This window comes from Schistocerca cancellata, chromosome 6 (assembly GCF_023864275.1).
Source record: "Schistocerca cancellata isolate TAMUIC-IGC-003103 chromosome 6, iqSchCanc2.1, whole genome shotgun sequence".
Classification (NCBI taxonomy): Eukaryota; Metazoa; Arthropoda; class Insecta; order Orthoptera; family Acrididae; genus Schistocerca; species Schistocerca cancellata.
Window position 1 is genome coordinate 576,345,000 of NC_064631.1, and position 24,714 is coordinate 576,369,713.

At 41.4% G+C, this 24,714-nt stretch overlaps 1 protein-coding gene across 1 annotated transcript in view; it reads right to left on the reverse strand.

The window, feature by feature from the left end:
- Positions 1-24,714, reverse strand: part of LOC126190690 (kinesin-like protein KIF14) — a 270,020-nt gene that overhangs the window by 105,011 nt on the left and 140,295 nt on the right. Inside the window, exon 8 of the mRNA XM_049931150.1 lies at positions 3,294-3,454. Coding sequence (XP_049787107.1) covers positions 3,294-3,454 — 161 coding nt within the window. The remainder of the gene's footprint in view (positions 1-3,293; positions 3,455-24,714) is intronic.

Sequence of the window (24,714 nt, forward strand, 5' to 3'; positions counted from 1 at the left end):
AAGATGTAAGGAAACATACCACAATTATTAGCAAGTACACCAGAAGGCAAAGTTTACACATCCTCTTTATGAACTGTAATTTGTTATGACTTTTAAGTCAACAAAGTTGGTCAAGCACGTCTGTTGCCATTTGAAGCCATTAGAACATTGACTGCTCTGTGCCCTTGTCAGCATCAATCATAAATTGCCAGGTGGCGCACAAGTTCACACATAATTTAAACAACAAAATAGAATTATTATTAACATGATAACAAATACAAATTATGAGGTATGAGAACGTACATGAAAACTGCAGATGACCAGACAGATTTCAATGTCGCAGAGGCTGCATCAAGAATACACAAGAGCACATAGGAGATATCAGAAGGTAACGACTTACGTAAGGTGACAACAAGGAATGTAACGTGCCTTTGTTTAAATCTATCGCCTGTCTTATTATAAAACTTCACCTTACATTCTGAACAAATGACTCTAAATGTCTATGTATTTATATTTTGAAACAGAAGACTGTGACATGGTGCATGACAATAGCACAAGTACGAGGCCATGCTGAGACGTAACGCCTCTGAATTTTTATGTGAAAACTCTTAAAGCTTTGTAAATGAAACAAACTTTACTAACAATCTACAACTTTATTCTTGGTATCTACACATTTATTTCTCAACATAGTTACCCTGACATCTAACACATTTCACCCAGCAAGAGACCAGTTTGGTGATACCGTCACTGTAGGATGTTTGACTTTGTTGAGCAAGCTATAACTTCACCTCTGGTGGCACCAATTCACCACTATCAGACTGAAGTTCTCAAAGGTATTCTTTAAGTTTTGGAAACAAATTAAAATCAGATGGGGTCAATTTGGAACAGCATGCAGGATTATGGGTAACAGTGAAACCAAGGTGTATGAGTGTTGCAGACATCACAGCATTCACGTGTGGTCTGGCATTGTGATGCTGAAGGAGGGGGTGCTCCATGTGTGTATGAACACTTTGAATTAATGCTTTCAGTTTTCTGAGGCTCTCTCACATGCCAACGCAGTAATTTACAAATGGCCACGTTACACACTACAAATTCGGAACCCTCCAGAGCCAGAAGGTTGCAACTTGCATCAGCGTATTGAGAACAGAATAAAAAATTCAGAGGCACTGCTTTTCGACATGCCCTCATATGTCAGTCAACATTTCCCCTGAATCATGTCACCATATTTTGTGATTGTACAGTTGAATGTGAAGTAACACTCACAGGTGTATGCAGCAACTATCAAAGGACAATCTTTGCTGAAAGTGAGCAAGACAACTGTAACTTACAGTGGAGGATGCTGTGAAGAACCTCAAAAGTTAAACACTGGGAAAGAGTATGAACAACCTCTCGAAAACAAGAAAGGGTTTGGGGAGAACTTAGAAATAACAAATTTTTAAATTCTCTGACCATGTTGCTGGCAGTCGCTTCCAGTGACCACATCGAAAGTTTACAAGACGCATACCTAATGTCAGTATTGCCATTGTCATGGTTCACTTGTCAAAGTCGATTAATGTGGATGTTACATAACAGTCACACTTTGGGTGATGCATTACTGTAAACTTTAATTCGCTCACCTGATGCAATGTGTTCAGAGACCAGTGTACTGTTGTGTGGATTTTGACAACTGATGTGACAAGCTAAAATGCAAAGTATTCAGAATGATTTGGAAATAATGAACATAAAAGCCACTGAGGTGATAAAATAATTTTTAATGACATCATTAATGGAGCAAAATAAGAACACACAAGTCTGTAGGAGAGTTAACGGATAAAACAGACAATATTTGAAGATGTTAAATGTGAAAATACATAGTAAGAAAATTTTTAGAATTCAATCATGGAATAGTTATTTTCACCTTAACCACAGTGCCACCTCTCTCATTTAAAAAATGATAAAGGTACTCGGCTGGCGCAAAGCAAAAATGAAACAAAGAGAGTTTCAAGAAAATGGCAATAGGAATAATGTTAGTAAGAAATCAACACAGCATCGCTGTATTGATACATACTGCTTATGTCACAAACAATTCCATTTAAAAGATTGCCATCAGGTTACAATACCAACAGAAATCTCCACAAAGGTCTGCCAATATCATGACTTGAAAGTCTTAGATATATGATGCAACAGACCATGGAACATGACAATCATATGAAGCATGTTGTCAACTGCGTAGCAGAAGCACAACAACCAGTGAATTCAGGCGATTTGTATGCTGTGTACATCAGACTCAGCTTCTGCTAGGCAGGCAACAGAGTATTTATATGACTGACACGTTCAAGGTTTGCCTTTAACATTACATAATAGAACTAAGACTTTTTAAGTCATAGTGTCAGTTGGGATTTCTTTTGAAGGCTGTTGGCAGTGTAGCCTGACGATCTTCTTACAACCAAAACTGGCTGTGACATATTAAATGTATATCAATACAGCTGTGGTAGTTTCTTATCAATATTGACAACAATGTGCTTGGGAGCTCAAGATGAACAAGACAATATTAATATTATAGAATATGTTTGACTAAACAAATTTATTTGAAAATGTCTGAGATGATGAAAGTAAATATAATAATTATTTTGTTAGAATAACAATTAAAACAATAAGAGAGTGAAGAACACAGAACAAAAACAATGGACAGAACTCAACCGTCATTAGCATGAATCGGTAACTAACAACAGAGGCCAAATTGTATATGTATTTGAGGATTCGTTTGAATCTTTGTATAGTTCTAGAGATGAATGAGAAATATACTTTGAAAACAATGGAAATAACAATTCTACATAAGATACTCATTCTTAAGGCTCATACTAAAATTTCACAGACACACGATTACTACCTCACTAATCAAAACTGGTTGTGGCACTAAATCATTAGCAACTTAAGCAGAACATTAATTACTGCTATTGTAATGGAATGCTGTTCTACCTTAAAGTAATCCCAAGTAAAACAATTAATACTTTAAGAACATGTAGCAGAAATGCTATTTAATGTTTTAAATTAAGGACATGTATGCAAGACACTTTGACACACTCATAGCTTTTCAGTAAATCTACATACAAATATTACACTAGCAGTTGTTCATTCTGCAATATATTACACTAGTCACTCAGGACAAAGTGTTGCAGGCTAAGGATGACAGCAGCAATGAAGACTTAACCCAGAATACAATCTCAATTCTTCCCAACAGGCAACCTAATGGCTAAAGCTTAGTACAGCCGGTGGCAGGTAAATAGTGTATAAATGCCAAGGCAACTGATTGAATACAAAATCGGACAGCTAACCTGATTACACGATCTCTTGGCTCCTCATTGATACGAACTCTGTTGACGATGGTTCTTGCCTGGCAAGCGTAACGCAATGTTGCCAATGTTTCTTCCGCATGAACACTGGCAGGGCTGATAGTAGCCAACATTGCTGTGCGTGAATTTCCTCCAAGACTTTCCTGAAATTTAATGTTATATATAATATAATAAGTAACACACATTATACTTGTAATTAACAGTGAAGACAAAATTAATATGTTACAGAAGATTACACCATACAAAGCAAATCCTGAGAACTTCAGCCCTAGTTGAACGTCAGTAGTCTGACTCAATATACTCTATCAGTGGTTACATGTATGTCTTCAACAATGTTGCTACAACTTGTAATTGAAAAATTTGTTTGGTAACACTGCCAAAGTCTCCACTTTTTACCCCATTTGTACATCCAATGTAAAATGTAGGTGGATACAAGCTTTCAGCACATGTAAGTAGAGACACTAGGGAGAGAGGTGGATTGCTATGTATGTTAAAATGTCATAGTGTGAAAAATGTAGAAACTAAAAAATTTTGTGTACTGCAACATACAGAAGCATGTACATGTGTGTTTAAAGTAAATAATGGTACTTTTATAATTGTAGATGTGTATAGGTACCCACTGGAAAATTTTCAGCTATTTTTGAAAACTTGAATTCTTTATTGTGGTATCCGTCAGACAGAGGGAAATAAATAATTGCTTGTGAGGATTTCAACGCAGATTTTCTGAAAGAGTCCGATACAAAGCATGACCCTGAAGTATTACTTGGTTCTTTCAATTTGACATCAATTATTGATTTTCCTACTCGAGTGGTACAGGAAAGTAACACAGATAAACAATGTTTTTACAGACCACGATAAATTTCCAGAATGAGGTCCCAAGTTCAAGTCTCGGTCTGGCACACAGTTTCAATCTGCCAGGAAGTTTCAAGATAAATTTAACCAATAAAATTTTTTCCTGTTAAGAATGGTCTGTCTGATCATGGCATGCAGCTAGTTACAGTATATGACCTAGCTCCATATAGTAATACAAAACAGTACTCCAAAATGGTGTGTTAGACTGGGATGATGTCTATAGCGAACCTGATGCTAATTGGAAGTTTAACCTATTTCACGATACCTTTGTGAGTATATTTGAAAACAGTTTCTGTATGAAAACAGTGAAATTTAATTGTAAGAAACCATGTAAAAAGCCATGGCTTACTAAAGGCATAAAATATCTTGAAAACAGAAAAGGGAATGTATCTTAGAGCTAGAAGGAGTAATGATCCAGAAACAGTCAGACATGATAAGAACTACTGCACTGGTCCAGAAGTATGTTCATTATGTTTGAGATTAGCACATCTGATAATAAAATTAAAACCATTTGGAATATTGTTAAAAGGAAAACAGGGTAACCAAGACCACAGGAAGACTGTATTTCTATCAGACTCAATGAAAAGTTAGTTAACAACAAGTCAGAAGTTGAAAATATTTTTAATAATCATTTTTAAAGTGTTGTGGAGAAAATAGAATCCAGCCATTCATTAGAAAATGCAAGGCTGTATATGGAAGGGGCAATACATATACAATTTGACAAAACTGAAATTCAAACCGCCTCTCCTACTGAAATTAGGAAAAAAGAGCCACTCAAAAGTAAAAGTTCACATGTAATTGATGGCATTTCCTACAGAGCACTAAAAGCTTATTCCCAATAGATAAGTTGGATACCCAGCCACGTATTTAGTAGCTCACTGATATAGGGCACTTTTCCAGATAGTCTAAAATATTGCATAAAAAGCGGACAGGTCTGATGCTAACAACTACTACCCAATCTCACTCCTGACAGCTTTACCCAAAATTCTTGAAAACGCAATGTATTCAAGAGTAGCTTCACATATTTGTAAAAATGTCAATTTGGTTTTCAGAAAGGCTTTTCAAAAGAAAATGCTATATATGCTTTCACTGATCAAATATTAAATGCCCTGAATAACCAATCATCATCAATTGGGATATTTTGAGATCTCTCAGAGGCTTTTGACTGTGTGACTCATGAAATCTTCTAGATAAGCTATGTAGTGTGATATGAGTGGGGCAGTGCAGAAATGGTTTAATTCATATTAAACTAGACGAATGCAGAAGGTTGAAATTAACAGTACAGATAGTCTGTAAAAATCAGCAGAGTCCTCTATCTGGGAAGTTATCAAGAATGTTGTCCCACACGATTCAGTCTACAGTCCCTTATTGTTACTAATATATATTAATGACTTTCCACTCTATGTTCATGAAGATGCAAAGCTAGTTCTTTTGCTGATGATACAAGTATAGTATTCACACCCAAGAAGCAAGAATCAGCTGAGGAAATTGTAAATAATGTCTTTAAGAAAATTATTAAGTGGTTATCTGCAAATGGTCTCTCCCTAAATTTTGAAAAAACAGAGTATATACAGTTCTGTACAGTAAATGGTATAATACCATTGATAAATATAGACTATGAATAAGAGTCTGTTGCTAAGGCAGAATATTCAAAATTTCTGGGTGTGTGCACTGATGAGAAACTGAATTAGAAGAAACACATTGATGATCTGCTGAAATGGACAAATATTTACGATAGTAGAGTTATTGCAAATTTTTGGTGATGAACATATCAGTAAATTACCCTACTATGCCTATTTTCATTCACTGCTTTCACATTGCATCATATTTTGGGGTAATTCATCATTAAGATAAAAAGTATTCCTTGAACAAAAGTGTGTAATCAGAATAATAGCTGGAGCCCACCGAAGATCACCTTGCAGGCATATATTCACAGTACCTTCGCAACACATATATTCACTTACGAAATTTGTTGTTAATAACCCATCCCAACTAAAAAATAATAGCAAAGTGTGTAGTTACAACACTAGAAGAAAGTATGATCTTTACTATTGTGGGTTAAATCTGACTTTAGCGCAGAAAGGGGTGAATTATGCTGCCACAAAAATCTTTGGTCATTTGCCAATTAGCATTAAAAGTCTGACACATAGCCAATCAACATTTAAAAACAAAGGAAAAGAATTCCTGAATGACAACTCCTTCCACTCAACAGATGAAATTTTGAATATGAAGTGTTAACTGTACAAGAGAAGTGTAATGAACTTAGTTTAAACTGACATGTTTCACATCTTTACAATTTGTCATGTTCATGATCTATGGAAGAAATATTAATGTAATTAATGTCCATTACCCCCATCTACTATGATCAGTCTGCTCACAGTTTGCCCAGTTCCAATTTCTCCTGGGGAGGTGAACCATGTATCTTATCAGCTACAATCTAAAATTAGATCCAGTTTTTCTAAATTTTCTGTAAGTAGATTTTACCTAGCTTCCAGGTGGGGTTCCTTTACTTTAGTCTAAACTGATCTACATGTTGCTACTGTGATTGAAGCATTTTTTATTTTATTTTAAAAAATCTGGGTCATTAAAATTACATACCAGTACAGTGCTTGCCTTGGCAGGACTTCAAAAATACTGGAGGCAATTTAAAAGGTGCAGTCCTGATTGTTACATTTTTCACTTATTGTCAATTTCTTGGATGTTAAAAATGATGTGACAGACCAGCTTGCAATATTCAGCTTATAGATAAAACTTAAGACAAGAGGTGTTAGTTACTCGGAGTTTGTTTGCCCTGAGAATATTTGAGAGTTTTTGCTTGATGATCCTCCTTACAATTTTCGTAACTGTTCTGCAAAAATACATCCCATAAGTTGATAAAAGATCAGGAACATTAATTATTTAGGAAATAGGTTGTAAGGCACCTAGGTGCGGAAATGTTGTCTAGCTCAATAACGTATAATGGCCCTCTCTGCACATACACTAACACAGTTAAGCAAGTTTTCTGATAATTTAATGCCAAGTGCATAAACGTGTGATTTTTCAATGCTTGCGCACGACTTCAAGTCAGTGGTGGAGGTAAAAACCGTGCCGTCATTAAAGCGTGATCACATCTCTCGTGGTGTTGCTTTTTCGGAAAAGAGGAAATTAGTTGCATCGTGCTGAATTCCTACTGTGCAGTTTATACTACTTGAAATTAGATTTATGACTGAAGTTGTTCTCAATCAATATGCATAGCTGTTCTACAAAGGGTTCCAATTTTATCTGCGACAGTATATAATGTGTTCTTTCTTTATTCACAGCTCGGGTGATGAGAGAATTGTGAAACAAGTCTCTTCGTACAGTATGCGCGTCTGCGCCCAAGAGAACGCCCGTAGAGTCTCGTGTCTAATATCGGCGAATCTGATATCCAGTGCCAGTTACATTACGCTTGTATTTATCAGAAAGGCTAACATAAACAGCAATGTCTTTCCCCAAATCACAGGAATCATCTAAGAACCGCCAAATAATAGAATGTATGCGTCACAGGAAGCGGCTAGTGTTGAACAGATGCTCAACAATACCAGTGTTGAACGTTAGAGAGGCAGTCATCACAGACCAGTTTTTACAGCTGAAAATCCGAGAACGTCCATAAAAAGTCTGGCAACACAATTCTTCCGTGTACGTCTGGCGAAATGACCACGGGACGAAAATCTGAAAAATTAGGCTCATGCACACGTTTCCCAGCAGTTCTTACCACACTGGATTTTCATATGGAAAGGGGGAAATGGTAGTGGTACCCTCCGCAGTACCCTGCAAGGCCGGTAACGCACTAGGCAGCCAGGCTGCGGCAGCCAATAAAACAGTAACAGTTGATTGCAGGCAGCGCACTGGGCAGCCAGGATTTTGTGGCCGCGGCAGCCAACACAACACGGGCGACTGCACGGCAGCCAGGCGGCTGCGCGTAGCAGTGGCGAGCTGCGGGTCCCACAAAGAGCGTGTGTGGTTGCCTCAGTCTCCGCGCACTTGTCCGAGCAGCCACACCTTCTCTGCACCTCGAGCCAAAAGTCGCGATGGCTTTCGACACCGAGAAATTTATTCAAGAAATTGAAAGACGAAGAGCAATCTGGGACGTATCTTGTGAGTAGTACAGTGACGGTGACGTTAAGAGTAGAAGATGGGAGGAAATCACAAATATAATGTGTGAGGGGAATATGACGGAAAATGAAAAGAATTAATTCGGTAAGTCATTTATTATTTATTACATAATAAAAATGGTTATAGGTACAATAATCAAGAAGAGGGTATCATTGTACACTTAATACTAACACACAATTCACATGAAAGCAGTAATAGTCACATCCACAATTCAATTAACACATATAATTATTACCCCAATGCAATTCTGTTTTGCCATTCCAGCGGATTTCCATTTTTAAAATAATTCGCAAATAAATCTCTCTATGCTGATGATGATGAACGGCACCCTGCTCTTGTAGGACCTGGGGAAATTTCCAGTTCTGGAGGGACGTACAGTGTATCTTCAAATTTGTAGCCATCTCTTTCTCGCACATAATTATGTAAAAAACAGCATGCATTTATTATGGCAATTGCAAATTGTTCCCAAACATCCATAGGGCGATGAAAAATTCTCCATTTATTTGCCAGAATGCCAAACGTGCATTCTATAAATCGCCTAGCCCGAGACAGTCGGTAGTTACAGATTCTTTTTTTGTCTGTTAAACTCCTTCCTCCCATAAGGACGCATTAAATTTTCAGACTACCAAACGCCCCATCTCCGACAATGACGTACGGCATCGGTATTCCATTGTTTGATCTCGAGCTTTTCTCTGGTACCGTAATTGCAAATTTTTATTTAGGAGTTTTTCACACAGAACTGATTTCTTAAAAATAGAAGAGTCACTACATTTTCCATATGCTCCAACATCAATGTAAGTGAATTTATAATCTGCATCAAATAAAGCAAGTAAAACGATCGAAAAATAATTTTTCTAATTATAGTAAAGTGAATCCGAATGACGGGGTTTTATTACTCTGATATGTTTCCCGTCGATGGCACCGATACAATTGGGAAAGTTTGCATATCTATTAAATCCATTTGCTATTTCCATCCATCTTTCATCATTTAATTCTGGAAACGCCGTCTGTCTCATTTTGTCCCAAATCGCCAAGCAAGTTTCATATATGACTTCTTGGACAGCAGTACATCTGATCCGAAAATTGACTCAGTGTTGCCACAATACATCCTGTAGCCAGATATCTGTAACGAAATATATGTTCATATGAAAAAATTAAATCCACGCATTTTTGCCAGGAATTTTTTAACATTATTAACATCCCTAATGTTACCCCATCGGCGCCGCTAACGAAGACTTTTTTTGCAGGCAAATCTCTACAGAAAAGTGGAATATTAGGACAAGTTTCAGCAGGGAATTAAAACGCAGAGCAGGTGCCAAAAGTGGATCAAGAGCTTTGCGCAAAAGCCCTTACGTGTATTTCGAGCAATTGCAGCTTTTTATGGAAACTGTTGTAGACACTACAACTCAAAGTAGCCTGGATGAAACTGACGTTGCTGAAGGTAACTATGGGGTATGTGGCGTACTAAGCCCTTCACTTCTTCCCAGAAAGAAGCAGAAAAATAACGACGACGGATTGACTGATGTACTACAACAGAGTATCGCACTGAGGGAGGAGCGTGAAAGGAACCAAGAATCTGATTCAGATAGACTATTTCTGCTTTCATTACTAGAAGACATGAAAAAGATTCCGGAACAACGCAAGATTAGTGCTAAAATGGAGATTGACATCATAAAAAGAGCACAAATGCTTTCATCACCAAGGCTATTCTGATTATGCGTCAGAAACAACAGTGGCTGGAGCATATAGCCGTAGGTATGAACCAGAAGCCTCGAGTAGACAGCAGTTTCAGCATGGATGCGTACTACAGCCAAATGATGGTCAAGCAGACTTCAGCAAAGGGCAGAAGGAAAGTCTGCCATGATTATTCTACGCCTATTACATACAGATAAGACACTGCCCCCGAATACGAAGAGCTGTCGTCGCCCACTAACTCAACTGTGTCAACTCAGAATTCTGAAATAATTTATCTGTTCCAGTCATCAGTACAACAACAACTTTAATATTAAATATTCTTTCCAAATGTTGTTATAATTTAGCATATGAAACTAAAATAATAATGTCAAATCATCATACACGTTGTAATATTTTCAAACTATCACTTCTGTCTTCTGACTTCGTCCGGTTTCAGTTCCTTCAAATTTGTAACATTGTAATCGAAGGGCCACGGGACAAACCGATGATAATTCAATAATTTTTCACACAAATTTGGCGTTTTACTGCTTTGAAGTTTTTTAGCAAAAATGGTTCAAATGGCTCTGAGCACTATGCGACTTAACTTCTGAGGTCATCAGTCGCCTAGAACTTAGAACTAATTAAACCTAACTAACCTAAGGACATCACACACATCCATGCCCGAGGCAGAATTGGAACCTGCGACCGTAGCGGTCGCTCGATTCCAGACTGTAGCGCCTAGAACCGCACGGCCACTCGGGCCGGCGCAGTTTTTTAATTTTACATTTTCTAATCCGAGCGACCATTAATAGTCAGCGACGTAAATCTTTGATGTTGATAGTTGCTGCAGGATTTGGAAAAAGCGAGTACTATTTTTTCTTCTCTAAAAAGAAATAAGTAAATTGTGACATAGTTTTAACCCCTGGCCAATTATTTTCAAATAATATTAAAAATGAACTATCATATTTGTTTATGAACTCACCTCAAAGTAATCAAAAAATTGTCCTTCCGGGGTTACACAAGCTCGCATACGAGTATCAGTACCCGTTATGGAATTTCTTGTATTTTCCAGAAGGTTATCCAAAGATTCCACTGACACTCTTATACAGTTAAAAAAACGATCTGGATAGTTTCGAAGATCCTAGAAGTAATTTTTAAATAAACCCTTTGTGTGCCGCTCCAACAGTAGAGGATGATTCATCTCTGTTTGGCTCTGCGTTTCTTCTGAGACAAAGGTGAACAGTTATCGCGTCTGCCACGTCCATCTCGCTCGGCCAATTCGTCACGACTGGCCGTCAGCTGGCTGCTCAAAATTGCGGCTGCCGCAGCCTGGCTGTCTAATGCGTTAACCGATCTAAGGTGCGAGTACATGTGTGGATGCATTCCCGCAAACATGTCCCTAAATATTAGTCTTTAGGGAAAGGATGCTATTCGGTTTCCCTCGCGAACAGTTGCTGAATAAGGCAAAGGTAAAATGTAGGTTTTTAAGCCTTGTAAAAATTCTTGATTAAGCCGGATGCAATAAATAAGATTTGACTACATGGTAGTAAATGGATGCTCTTTGTACATAAGCGCTGAACAAATGGCACTATCTTGTTACATTCAGTGGTGAGAAAGTAGCATTTGGCACTCTCCAGTTATTGTCTGCTTATAAGACAAGTAGCAGTGCTTAAGAAACCGTTCTCACAAATGGATGGGAAGGGCTTCTATTCCAAATGAAACGGACTTAGGCCGTACCATCGATGATTTAGGGGATATCTATAATTCCCGGCCCCTCCCTTTAATGACGTTTCGTTGTCCGGAGGTACCGTACGTTAAACCCTAGCAAAGCAGCTTTTTTTTAATTCAGAGAGTAAGAAAATTTTCGCGACGGCGTTCTCCACGACTAAAAGAAACAGCACATCTCTCGTGCCCGAAACTAAGACAGAATTTTCACTCAATGGACGAATTACTGCTGCTACAGTGTCTCACTCGAGTCTGGATAATGACTTTCAGGGAGCGGATGCTTTGGTTTGGCAGTGAAGAACTGGACTCGTCTGAGAGGACTAGATTCAAATTACAGTCGCAACGACATAACCTACGATTCTCTCTCTCTCTCTCTCTCTCTCTCTCTCTCTCTCTCTCTCTCTCTCTCTCTCCCCGATCGTTTTAGGTATCTGCGGGGGTGGTCAATAACATAACGGTTGACATTGTCCTAAAGTCCTTGTCAAAACTGAGCTAATACTCCAACTGCAATGACTACTAGAAAAATAAAATTTAAAAAATTCTTGAACAAAAACATCTTTGAAGACTAGGAAATTACTCTTCCCCACGACGTCAACACTGAGTTTTGACTTTACAGACGCTACGAGTAAGTTCGCAGTGGTCACTGAAACTGCAGGTTGTTCTGTAAACCCAAACATCACACTACAAAAGTTCCGCGATCGCGGATGATCCGTAATTTCTAGTCTGCTGCTAGCAATCAATGAAACAAATTAACCGTGTTTCACTGAGTCGCACAAGAGGAAGGATCAGCAGATTTGTCTCTAACAGGAATGCGAGAGGTAACAGAGAAAGCTATGCTGGGTTCCTCAAACTATACTCACATAACTGCCTGTGTTTATGTGTGTAGGGAAGACAAAAGTTATTCGCACGTGATTAAAGGCGACTCGAGTGTCTTTCGTCTGTCCTTATCTATGGACGATTATGAAGCTGAAGGTCGTTTATCAAGTAACTACGAAGAAAAAACACGTATCGGCTGTCGCGTGAGCAGAATAAATATTGTTACTTTTTCTGTAAGCTTTCGTTTCTAAAGAGAATGAACGCTAAAAACTGAAATTTAGGATCAGTTGCCAGCAGTTAATCTAAGAAATAATTACTAGTCAGAATTCACTATGCTTATGGCACTAGCGGAAGAAAAAGCCGTGTGACTAGGTACAGCATTATACCTTTTACAAGTAGAGCATCGCCATCGCACACTGCAAGCTTGTAAAGTTATTGCGAGAAATGAGTTCGTGAGCAGGCGTATGAGCTTGGGGTTGATTTGGGGGGACGAAACCATCGGTCTATTCGGATAGGGAAGGAAGTCGGCCGTGCCTTTTCAAAGGAACCATCCCGGTATTTGCCTGAGGCGATTTAGGAAAATCACGGAAAACCTAAACCAGGATGGCCGGACGCGGGATTCAACCCTCGTCCTCCCGAATGCGAGTCCAGTGTGCTAACGACTGCGTCACCTCGCTCGGTGTGTAAGCTTGTTATTAGCACTGTTGAGTTTACTAAAAGATCTGTAAGAGGGATAAAACTCAAATACAGGTGATGGTGTTTCCTGAAGTACATAGCTACGTAAATGTATACTGAGAAAAATTCGAAAGAAGGAGCACGGTGCTGAAGTGAAAAGGATTTACAACTAATCAACCCCTCTTAATAGGCATCCCCAGCGATCATGTGCATAAAATTGCTAATAGGGGGCAATTTCTACGACGATATGGAGAATAAGGATATATACTAAGACTGCTGAAATATAGCTATTTCTCTTATCTGTACAATAGGAATAAATTGCAGGAAGAATTGATTTGTTCTGCTTCATCTGCCGCCATATCTTTCCCATTCAAATCCCACAGAACTGACGCCAATCTTTCTTAAGTAATAGATATATAAAACCTGTCAAGCAACTCGCTCTCGAAAGTGATGAACGTCTCGGCACCGTAGTGGAAGATAGTGCTATGGATACTGCTAGTGAAGTGTGGTAAACAACAAAGATGGGATATGTACGCCTGTTCTCATCTCATTTCTGTCACCGTGGCATTTACACGAGCAGTACTCTGTAAGTGACAGAACTCCACCCTTAAGATTACTGTAGTCTAGGATATTAGTAGTATGATGTCATGCGGTAACGGAGCCGGTTGGTTCAGGATGGCTATATACCCTACACAACGCCATGCAGATCTCAACGGGCTTGGCGACTAGCGTCCAAGAAGACAGACATTCATTAGGTCGTGCAAGCTCGTACAGCCATACCTGCGCACGGGACTCCCCCCAAGTTCTCTGGGAAAGTAGAAAATATAATAGTCAGGTATTTTTCCTTCAAGAAAATGATTAAAACGTGGGTATTACGCAGGTTTTTAACAGAGTCAGAGCTGAAACCTCCTTACGGCCAATTACTAGTCGCCGTTCGGTTTCCAAGACATTAAAAATGTTCCACACGCCCGCGTCTAGGTCCCTTCCTAAAAACTATCATATGGGATCCCTTGTACCTTGGGACAGGAAATGGTCTTACTTGCACCAAGGTAAATATGCAAACGGACATTTTTGTATTTCATTTCATTTATTGTAAATTTAAAAACCTGTTACCTAGTATTTAAAACAGGTAGTACGTTTTCAAATTTTCTTCATGTAATAACAACATGTTTCACATTACAAGCAAATATTGTTTTCAACACACAAAAATCAAAGTAATATTAGAGAATTGCTGAGAAAATTAAGCGAAACATAAACTGTGCTGGACTGCAGGCCCAAGAACTTGGTGCTGATGGCGAACGAGACTTTGTCCCACCTCTGCAAAACTACGGAATCAAAATGACTAAAGTGGTTCTCTATTGCCGTCTCGACCGTGCCACCGGCGGTTGCTGGAGACTGGCTGAGCCGCAGTGGGACAGCCGGCGAGGCGGTGTGTCAGGAGTGGGACTCCCCAGACCCGAGCTGCTCAGTTTTACGATCTGTCGCTGGGGGAAGACATACTCAGATAGGGCGAACGAGGTTGGTTTCTCACGAAGCTGCTCAGTTTTACGATCTGTCGCTAGGGGAAGAAATACTCAGATAGGGCGAACGAGGTTGGTTTCTCACGAGCCATATAGTGGACATACATTCAGCAAACGTCCTCACTGCTAATTTGAAGGACGGGTAATCGCCTCTTGGCTCTGTCTGCCAATTTTCTTCAGTCCCAACGAAAGGAAAACGGGAGGGGTGGATTAGAATTTCACGTTCCGCCGAAAGCGAGGTCATTAGAGACGGGGCAGAAAGACCTCGGATTACGGAAGGATGAGGAAGAAAATACGCCGTGCCCTTTTCAACGGAACTACCCCCGCCATTTGCCTCGTGCGATTTTGGGAAATCACCGAAAAACTAAATCTGTATGACCCGACGGGGATTTGAACCGTCGTCCTCCCGAATTCGAGTCCAGTGTGCTAACCACTACGCCACCTCGGTCGGTGAAAGCAAAAATGAGACACGACTTTCGCAGCTGACTGATATTTGTGCGCGCTACAGCATTATCGCTTCTATGTGATGATGCCATGCATCTTTGGATATTGTTAAAAAGGAAGAGAAAGTAAGGCAATGTTGATTTTTTTGTTTTGTTTCTTGTGATGTATCCACAGAATGTCAATCTGTTCCTAACCTTGAAACTCTGTTAGTATTCTGTGCATTCGATTCCTTTTGTGCTATTTTGCAGCAAAACCAATGACTATAGGGACAGTGACAAAAATGTAAATTAAATAGCAAACATATGTACATATTTCAGGCCACTGATGATGCCTTGCAGAAAATAAAGGCGAAACGCGTTGGCAATAAATTTGTGTTTTATTCAGCTGCTATCAGACGGGCCATCATCATCATCATCATCATCATCATCATCATCATCATCATCATCATCATCATCATCATCATTTAAGACTGATTATGCCTTTCAGCGTTCAGTCTGGAGCATAGTCCTCCTTATGAAATTCCTCCATGATCCCCTATTCAGTGCTAACATTGGTGGCTTTTCTGATGTTATACCTATTACTTCAAAATCATTCTTAACCGAATCCAGGTACCTTCTCCTCGGTCTGCCCCGACTCCTCCTACCCTCTACTGCTGAATCCATGAGTCTCTTGGGTAACCTTGCTTCTCCCATGCGTGTAACATGACCCCACCATCTAATCCTGTTCGCCCTGACTGCTACATCTATAGAGTTCATTCCCAGATTTTCTTTGATTTCCTCATTGTGGACACCCTCCTGCCATTGTTCCCATCTACTAGTACCTGCAATCATCCTAGCTACTTTCATATCCGTAACCTCAACCTTATTGATAAGGTAACCTGAATCCACCCAGCTTTCGCTCCCATACAACAAAGTTGGTCGAAAGATTGAACGGTGCACCGATAACTTAGTCTTGGTACTGACTTCCTTCTTGCAGAAGAGAGTAGATCGTAGCTGAGCGTTCACTGCATTACCTTTGCTACACCTCGCTTCCAGTTCTTTCACCATGTTGCCATCCTGTGACAATATGCATCCTAAGTACTTGAAACCGTCCACCTGTTCTAACTTTGTTCCTCCTGTTTGGCACTCAATCCGTTTATCTCTCTTTCCCACTGCCATTACTTTCGTTTTGGAGATGTTAATCTTCATACCATATTCGTTACATTTCTGATCTAGCTCTGAAATATTACTTTGCAAACTTTCAATCGAATCTACCATCACAACTAAGTCATCTGCATATGCGAGACTGCTTATTTTGTGTTCACATATCTTAATCTCACCCAGCCAGTTTATTGTTTTCATTATATGATCCATAAATAATATGAACAACAGTGGAGACAGGTTGCAGCCTTGTCTTGCCCCTGAAACTACTCTGAACCATGAACTCAATTTACCGTCAACTCTAACTGCTGCCTGACTATCTATGTAAAGACCTTTAATTGCTTGCAAAAGTTTGCCTCCTATTCCATAATCTCGGAGACGGTACATAAGTAAAAATTATCAATATACCAATGAACGAAGCTTAAGAAAGACGGTACCTTTCTACATGTCTCTTGCTGCTTTGAAAATTTTATTGTTGTCTGAATTGGTAGCCTGGTCTTCACTGAATTTCTGAAAGCCCAACGAGATGATGGCATAAATGTTTTTTTTTGTGATTTGTTTACCTCTATTTCACAATACTACTACAGCCACAAGACTTTTTGTGGTATTTTATGAATACTATTTTCTTCAAATGAAAGACTGAATTATTTTAAAGTGGCTAATAGATAATTAATACACCCTGTATTGCAGGTGGAAAAGTTTCTCTTATACAACATTCTAGTTTTACTCTGCAAATTGCAATGTCTTTTTCTATTTGGGGAGCTGATTTCGCTCTTAGATTGCACTGTCTTTGTTTGAAGGGCCTCTTGCTGGCAGGCGATAAATACTTCACTGCGATGACGTACTGTACATTTCAAAATGTTTATTCGGTTAACCTTAGACAAAACGTTATGGTTACTCTGCTCATCACATTTATTAGAAATACTTTTTTATTTCAAAGGAGCAGTATGATGAGGTCTGGAGCACCACTGAATATCAACGCGATAACCATTGTTGTGGCTTCCCTTCCTTGATGAAGCAGAAGTGAGAGGCGCACCGACGTTACTGCGGCCAACGACAACACTAGGCACCAGGCACCACAAACGAGTCCCGGTTCTGCGTACCGCAAGGCGATGGAAGTCCCCGTGTGCAGAGGCCCGAAGGAGAAGAAACGCTGCCAGACTGCGTTCGTCAGCGTCAAACGGAGCCAGCACCTGACGTGATGGTATGGGGTGCGATGAGGTACACGACACACTATCATCTTGGTTTCGCAAAGATGATAATTTGAACATCAGGCGTTACATTTTTGACGCCTTAAGGCCGGTGACTGTGCCCTGTCTTCAAGGTCTCCGTCAAGTTATTTTTTAACACGATAACACAAGACGCGTGCTGCTCTGACCTACGTAATACAGAGGGTGTTAAACAGTTGCCTTGGCCTGCACGTTCTCCAGAACTGTCATCCATTGAAAACATCGGTTCACGGATTGCCGAGAGACTGCACGCCACCATTCGCCAGGCGCCAACCTGTATATTTGGTAGACCCTAACATTGAATTGAAGGAATAATCATGCATTTATTCTTTCTGCTAAACTGTACCTGCAAAATAGGTAAAACTTCGCTACATGCCATCTACATTTACACCTACAACTACATAGATACTTCGCCAACCACGATCGATGCGCGGCGGAGGGTACCGTGTACATATACTGAAATTGGTTCAAATGGCTCTGAGCACGATGGGACTCAACTGCTGAGGTCATTAGTCCCCTAGAACTTAGAACTAGTTAAACCTAACTAACCTAAGGACATCACAAACATCCATGCCCGAGGCAGGATTCGAACCTGCGACCGTAGCGGTCTTGCGGTTCCAGACTGCAGCGCCTTTAACCGCACGGCCACTTCGGCCGGCGTACATATACTGAGACAAACCACAAGCCACCATACAGTGCGTGGCGGAGGGTACCCTGCACCACTACTTGTCATTTCCTTTCCTGTTCCGCTCGAAAATGGAACGAGGGAAAAACGACTGTATGGCTCCGTATGCGCCCTAATTTGTCCTATCTTATCTTCGTTGTCCTTACGCGTAATGTATGTTGCCGGCAGTAGAATCATTCGGCGATCAGCTTCAAATGCCGGCTCCCTAAATTTAGTCAATAGTGTTTCTCGAAAAGAACGTCGCCTTCCCTCCAGAGATGCCCATTTCAGTTCCCGAAGCATCTCTGAAACACGTGTTGTTTGAACCTACCGGTAATAAATCTAGCAGCCAGCTTCTAAATTGCTTCAATGTCTTCCTTCAATTCGACCTGGTACGGACCCCGAGCACTCGAGCAGTACTCACGAATAGGTCGCACCAGCGCCCTATATGCAATCTCCTTTACACATGACCCATTCTTTGCTACGATTCTCCCAATAAACTGAATTCGGCCATTCGCCTTCCCTCCCACAGTTCTCAATTGCTCGTTCTACCTCATATCGCTTTGCAACGCCGTGACCAGATATTTAAAGACTCGACTGTGTCAAGCAGGACACTAGTAATACTGTATCCGAATCTTACAGCTTTCATCTTCCTACTCATTCGCATTCTTACATTTTTCCACATTTAGGGCTAGTTGCCATTCATCACACCAATTGGAAATTTTGTCTAAGTCGTCTTGCTTCTTCCTACAGTCACCCAACTTCGACACTTTACCGTACACCACGGCATAAAGCAGATTGCCGCCACTTCATTCACGTATATAGAGAATAACAACGATCCTATCACACTTCCCCGCGACACTCCTGTCGACACCCTTGTCTCTGATGAACAGTCGCCGTCGAGGACGACATACTGCGTTCTCTTACTTAAGAAGTCTTCGAGCCACTCACATACATTGAACTTATTCCATATGCTCGTACCTTCGTTAAGTGCCTGCAATGGGGCACCGTGTCAAACGCCTTCCGGAAACCTGCCTTATGCCCTTCACCCATAGTTCACAGTATATCATGTGAGAAACGAGCAAACTGAGTTTCACACGAGTGATGCTTTCTAAAACCATGCTAATTCGTGGACATAAGCTTCGCATATTCGAAATGAGAATGTGTTCAAAGATACTGCAGTCCGTAATTTTGCGAGGCCGTTATCTTATCCTTCTTATATACTTGAGTCACCTGCGGTTTTTTTTCCAGTGATTTGGGACTTTGTGCTGGGCGAGAGATTCACTGCAAGTGTAAGCTAGGTAAGGGGCCAATACCTTAGAGTACTCTTTGTAAAATCGAACTGGGATTTCATCCGGACCTGGTGATTTATTTGCCTTCAAATATTTCAGTTGTTTCTCCATGCCAGCTATGATTATTACTATGCTGTCCACATGGGAATCTGTCCGATGGTCAAATGACGGTATGTTTGTATGATTCTCCTGCGTGAAAGATTTCTTGAACGTGAAACAAGTAACTTCAGCTACCGTTTCGCTATCATCAACTACCAGACTGGTCAACAAGTGACTGAACAGAAGCCTTAGAACCGCTTAGCGATTTTACGTAAGACCAGAATTAGCTCGGGTTCTCTGCCAGACCTTTTGCTAACGCATAACGGTGGTAGTGTTTGTATACTTCGTGCACAGATCTTTTCGCAGACGCTAGAATGTCTCTTAATCTTCGCTTGTCGTCATTTATGCGTTCCCTCTTGCACCAAGAGTGTAAGAGCCTCTACTTCCTCACCATCCGCTGAAGTTTGTTATTAAATCATGGTGGGTCTTGTGAGTTAACGAGCATTTCGCTCTCATTTAAATATATGACCGAAAGTCAGCCTTCAGGAATTGTGAAACGAACCCTGTCGTCCAGGACCGTGTGCCACAAAGAGCGCCGATTCGCCACGAGATGGGGAAATTCACAGGCATCTATTATGCTGAATGAGGCCTAAGCGCTGTAGTGTGCGGGTGAGACAAACGAGAACCTACATCATAGGGAAATCCCGTAGAAGCCATTTGTGGCCATGGGAACGTAGCAGTGTTAAATATGGCGGACCTAAGATCAGTCGTAAAGGGAAACATTTATGAAAACTAATTCTATAGTAGTGCAGGGAAATAAGCGACAGTAATTTCAATCTACCATCCTTCATTAAATTTCATGGTGATCCCAATAAAACTTTAATATTGTTCATATCTATAATAGTTTAGGATTTACTGTTAAAGTGAAATTAACAAGTTTTGTAACAAAGACTTGAATGCTAAAATCTGAACGCTTTGGTAAATCTTAACGATCGATATTTCATACAGAAGCGAATCATTAAAATGACAAATATTGTAAATATCAACTCTGTAACTTTATTTGTTTAAAAGATATAGTAAGTTTACATTATCAGTATTTTCAGTTAAGCATCAGATCATCATTTCCTCCACACAAACACTGAACGATGACAGCATGACACCTTCTTGAATCATTAGGTAATAGAATATTTGTTGTAAAGTTTAGTGCATAACAGTTTATTTATTTATCAGAAAGCACACTGGTGCAAGGCTACTGGCTGTGGCATACATAGCTATGAAGGAAATCGTATATATTTTTTTAAGAATTTAACGTTTATTACTTAATGGATATTATTGTTACTTTATTTAGAACGTGAAAGTGGTCAAGCTTTGGCATTCAAAGCTAAGAAGGAAATCGTTTTAGTTTTGTGTAAAAGAATTTAACGTTTATTCTGTAATGGATATTACTGTTACTTTATCTAGAACGTGAACTTACCATCAGCCAGACAATTTAACCATAAGGTCACAAGTGTCTAATTTAGGGCGTGCAATGCGACACGTGTGGCTCAACCCCTAGACGAGTTTGAACCAAGACATTTCGATGAAGAGGAACCGCATGTGAGCCCGAACATCTTTGGGGTGTTAGCTCGCAGTCTTTTCCAACCTTTATCCACTTACTAGGCACATAACTCTCCAGCCCACTATTTACAACCTGCTTAAACTTTGCCCACAATTCCTCTACATCCATCTTACTGGCACTAAGTGATGCCAATTCAATGTCTGGTGTTGCAAATTTAATGGCCGTCAGTGTACAATGTCAGAGCGGATTCAAAAGCTTATCTTTCATGTAATGTGCGTTCGATCTAATCTAATACTGCAGTGCAGATTCCATGAAAGAAGCCGCCAGGTTGAGAATCACAGGAATAATGGTTATAAAAATGTGAATCGCCTGCGAAGGAGGCTGAGTACAATATTCACATCTCGACTATTCTTGAGTATGGTTTCTCTCATAAATCTTTGTCAAACACGATTACGGAGGAAAAAAAAAAACGATTGACACAACTGACCGAGGATCTGTTTAGTATGACCGAAATTTTAGCAAATATGCCCAAATATCTCAAATACGTGACAGAAAACTGGCATCACGAAAAGAACTGGTCTACCAGTTCGAAGAAACCACGTTTCCAGATATGCCTACGAAGGCATTACCGTCTCCCACTGACATACATGAAACGGCGGTTGTGGTAAAGTTAGATGAATTCTGACTCGTACTGTAGGTAGCAGGTCTCCCAAGGAACCTTTAGTCGATGAGATAGAAGGCAGCTAAAAACAACTGGTAATACACTCCTGGAAATGGAAAAAAGAACACATTGACACCGGTGTGTCAGACCCACCATACTTGCTCCGGACACTGCGAGAGGGCTGTACAAGCAATGATCACACGCACGGCACAGCGGACACACCAGGAACCGCGGTGTTGGCCGTCGAATGGCGCTAGCTGCGCAGCATTTGTGCACCGCCGCCGTCAGTGTCAGCCAGTTTGCCGTGGCATACTGAGCTCCATCGCAGTCTTTAACACTGGTAGCATGCCGCGACAGCGTGGACGTGAACCGTATGTGCAGTTGACGGACTTTGAGCGAGGGCGTATAGTGGGCATGCGGGAGGCCGGGTGGACGTACCGCCGAATTGCTCAACACGTGGGGCGTGAGGTCTCCACAGTACATCGATGTTGTCGCCAGTGGTCGGCGGAAGGTGCACGTGCCCGTCGACCTGGGACCGGACTGCAGCGACGCACGGATGCACGCCAAGACCGTAGGATCCTAAGCAGTGCCGTAGGGAACCGCACCGCCACTTCCCAGCAAATTAGAGACACTGTTGCTCCTGGGGTATCGGCGAGGACCATTCGAAACCGTCTCCATGAAGCTGGGTTACGGTCCCGCACACCGTTAGGCCGTCTTCCGCTCACGCCCCAACATCGTGCAGCCCGCCTCCAGTGGTGTCGCGACAGGCGTGAATGGAGGGACGAATGGAGACGTGTCGTCTTCAGCGATGAGAGTCGCTTCTGCCTTGGTGCCAATGATGGTCGTATGCGTGTTTGGCGCCGTGCAGGTGAGCGCCACAATCAGGACTGCATACGACCGAGGCACACAGGGCCAACACCCGGCATCATGGTGTGGGGAGCGATCTCCTACACTGGCCGTACACCACTGGTGATCGTCGAGGGGACACTGAATAGTGCACGGTACATCGAAACCGTCATCGAACCCATCGTTCTACCATTCCTAGACCGGCAAGGGAACTTGCTGTTCCAACAGGACAATGCACGTCCGAATGTATCCCGTGCCACCCAACGTGCTCTAGAAGGTGTAAGTCAACTACCCTGGCCAGAAAGATCTCCGGATCTGTCCCCCATTGAGCATGTTTGGGACTGGATGAAGCGTCGTCTCACGCGATCTGCACGTCCAGCACGAACGCTGGTCCAACTGAGGCGCCAGGTGGAAATGGCATGGCAAGCCGTTCCACAGGACTACATCCAGCATCTCTACGATCGTCTCCATGGGAGAATAGCAGCCTGCATTGCTGCGAAAGGTGGATATACACTGTACTAGTGCCGACATTGTGCATGCTCTGTTGCCTGTGTCTATGTGCCTGTGGTTCTGTCAGTGTGATCATGTGATGTATCTGACCCCAGGAATGTGTCAATAAAGTTTCCCCTTCCTGGGACAATGAATTCACTGTGTTCTTATTTCAATTTCCAGGAGTGTACTAGGTACATTTCGCCACACATTGCACACTAGACTTAGGATGTATATGCGTCTTCCTCTAAAAGGACTAAAGTACATGATCCATTCTGAAAGAGGTATGATAAGGTCACGAATTGATATTCAAATAGGTATCGATGAAAATGCGATTGAAAACTTCGGTGCCCAATGGAAGAATGTGTGACGTCTGCAACGCAATTTCACCACACAGCTGGCAAGAACAGTAAACACGACGTCTCGGTACCGGGGCATAAAGTCTTTGCGAATTTGATTACGTGAACTCTTCTGCACAGTAACTATGTATCGCAGACGGGTGCGTGAACAACACACGCAAATGTCAGCATTTGACAGAGGACAAGTAGTTGGGCTCAAAGAAGCCAACTGGAGTAACCACCGAAATGAATCGCTCGATATCTGAATAGGTGTAATGCCACTAGTCGACAATGTTGGAGACTGGGTGAATCATAGGCGAACACAGCGTCAAGAATGAAGCAGTCGACATAGAGAGACGACAGAACAAAAGGACCGTGCTGTCTTCAGAGAGGCACTCAGAGCCCCGGATTCATCATTATCATCGATCCGTTGTCCAACTGGTGCTTCGGTGACCACAAGGGGGGTCGTTAATAGGCGGCTGGAGTAGAATTGCTTTCGGTGATGAGTCCCGCTTCCGCTTCGAACTGGGCCCCGATGACCACTGAAGGGGTGTCTGGAGAAGTCCCGGACAGCAGTGGGATACCAACTTGAATTTCGCCCGCCATACGGCCCGACAACTGGAGTGATGATCTGCAGTGCCTGTTCGTTTCACAGCAAGACTGCTCTGGTTGTCATCCGCGGCACCCTTACCGTACAGGATTACGTCGACGATATTCTACACCCCGTTTTGTCGCCATTCACGCAAGTCATCCTGAGCTTTCAGCAAGATAATGTCTGCCCGCACACGGTGAGCGTTTCTAGTGCTTGTGCCAGCAAGGCCGCCGGATCTCTTTCCAATTGAGAGCATTTGGAGCATTATGGGCACGGCCCTCAAACCGGCTCGTGCCACTTGGACAGAATTTCGCACGATATCCTTCAGGGAGACATCTAACAGCTCTGTCAATCAATGCTAAGCAGAATAACTGCTTGCCAGAGATGGACCAACACGTTATTGACTTCCTCAATTTGTAAAGCTCTCTCTCTTGAATTAATCATCCAATTTTTCTAAAATTGTGATCATTTGTTTGTCCGTAACTTATACATCACACCTTCCAATTTCCGTTTCACTTGGACAATTCCTTCGCAGTATGTCTTTTTATGTCTTAGGGTATATATGATAAGTAACATAGCTGGGTGACATCACGCCAACACTGTAGGCTTTTGCGAGTTCAGAAGCTTCTTGGGTGCTTTGTGTGGAGAAACTATTGCCCGAGCTCTGTAGTTATGCTTTTTCATTTTATCAGTCCGATAGAAATTCGCTTCAGCCT